The sequence below is a fragment of the Myotis davidii genome, unplaced genomic scaffold (genome assembly GCF_000327345.1).
Source record: "Myotis davidii unplaced genomic scaffold, ASM32734v1 scaffold663, whole genome shotgun sequence".
Lineage (NCBI taxonomy): Eukaryota > Metazoa > Chordata > Mammalia > Chiroptera > Vespertilionidae > Myotis > Myotis davidii.
Genome location: NW_006295816.1, coordinates 1,903,502 through 1,904,201, shown reverse-complemented (window position 1 = coordinate 1,904,201; position 700 = coordinate 1,903,502). Strand labels below are relative to the sequence as shown.

Below are 700 nucleotides of genomic sequence, written 5' to 3'. Positions count from 1 at the left end.
CTCAGCGCTCCTGCTGCCCTGGGTCGGGAGGTGGGGCAGCAGCGGGGAGGGAGCCGTCCTGCCCTCGCCTCCTGACCCGCCTGTCCCCCCAGAACCCCACGGTGAAGGACCTCGTCAGCTTCGGCCTGCAGGTGGCCCGCGGCATGGAGTACTTGGCAGAGCGGAAGTTTGTGCATAGGGACCTGGCTGCTCGGAACTGCATGTGAGGGGCTGGAGCCGCGGGGGTGGGGCGGGGGGGCAGGTGCCGGGGCCACAGCTGCCCCAAAGGTGCCTTGGGGAAGGTTCCGCACTCTAGTCCCTGCTGTGTGGCCCGGGCCTATTGGCCTGGCTGCGGGCCTCAGTTGTCCTGTCTGCCCAGTTCAGGCTCAGAGGGGACCCTGGCTCTGAAACGCTGTGAGGACATGGAACAGGGGGGCTCGGGGCCAGGTAGGGGCAGTTCTGAGTGCAACGCCCCTCCCCCAGGCTGGATGAGTCTTTCACGGTCAAGGTGGCCGACTTCGGCCTGGCCCGCGGCGTCCTGGACAAGGAATACTACAGCGTGCAGCAGCACCGCCACGCCCGCCTGCCGGTCAAGTGGATGGCGCTGGAGAGCCTGCAGACCTACCGGTTCACCAGCAAGTCAGACGTGGTGAGGCTCCGGCCCACAGCCCGCATGGCCTCCGTGTCCTGGGAGACACCCCGTCTTGCCCCGCCTTCCCTG

General features: G+C 68.1%; 1 protein-coding gene across 1 annotated transcript in view; it reads left to right on the top strand.

Annotated features, from left to right (window-relative positions):
• The window catches only part of MST1R (macrophage stimulating 1 receptor), a gene marked incomplete at its 5' end in the record, with an annotated part of 8,072 nt that overhangs the window by 4,517 nt on the left and 2,855 nt on the right, over positions 1 to 700 (top strand). The window contains 2 exons of the mRNA XM_015568284.1: positions 6 to 202; positions 463 to 628. Of these exons, the coding sequence (XP_015423770.1) occupies positions 6 to 202; positions 463 to 628 (363 nt within the window). The remainder of the gene's footprint in view (positions 1 to 5; positions 203 to 462; positions 629 to 700) is intronic.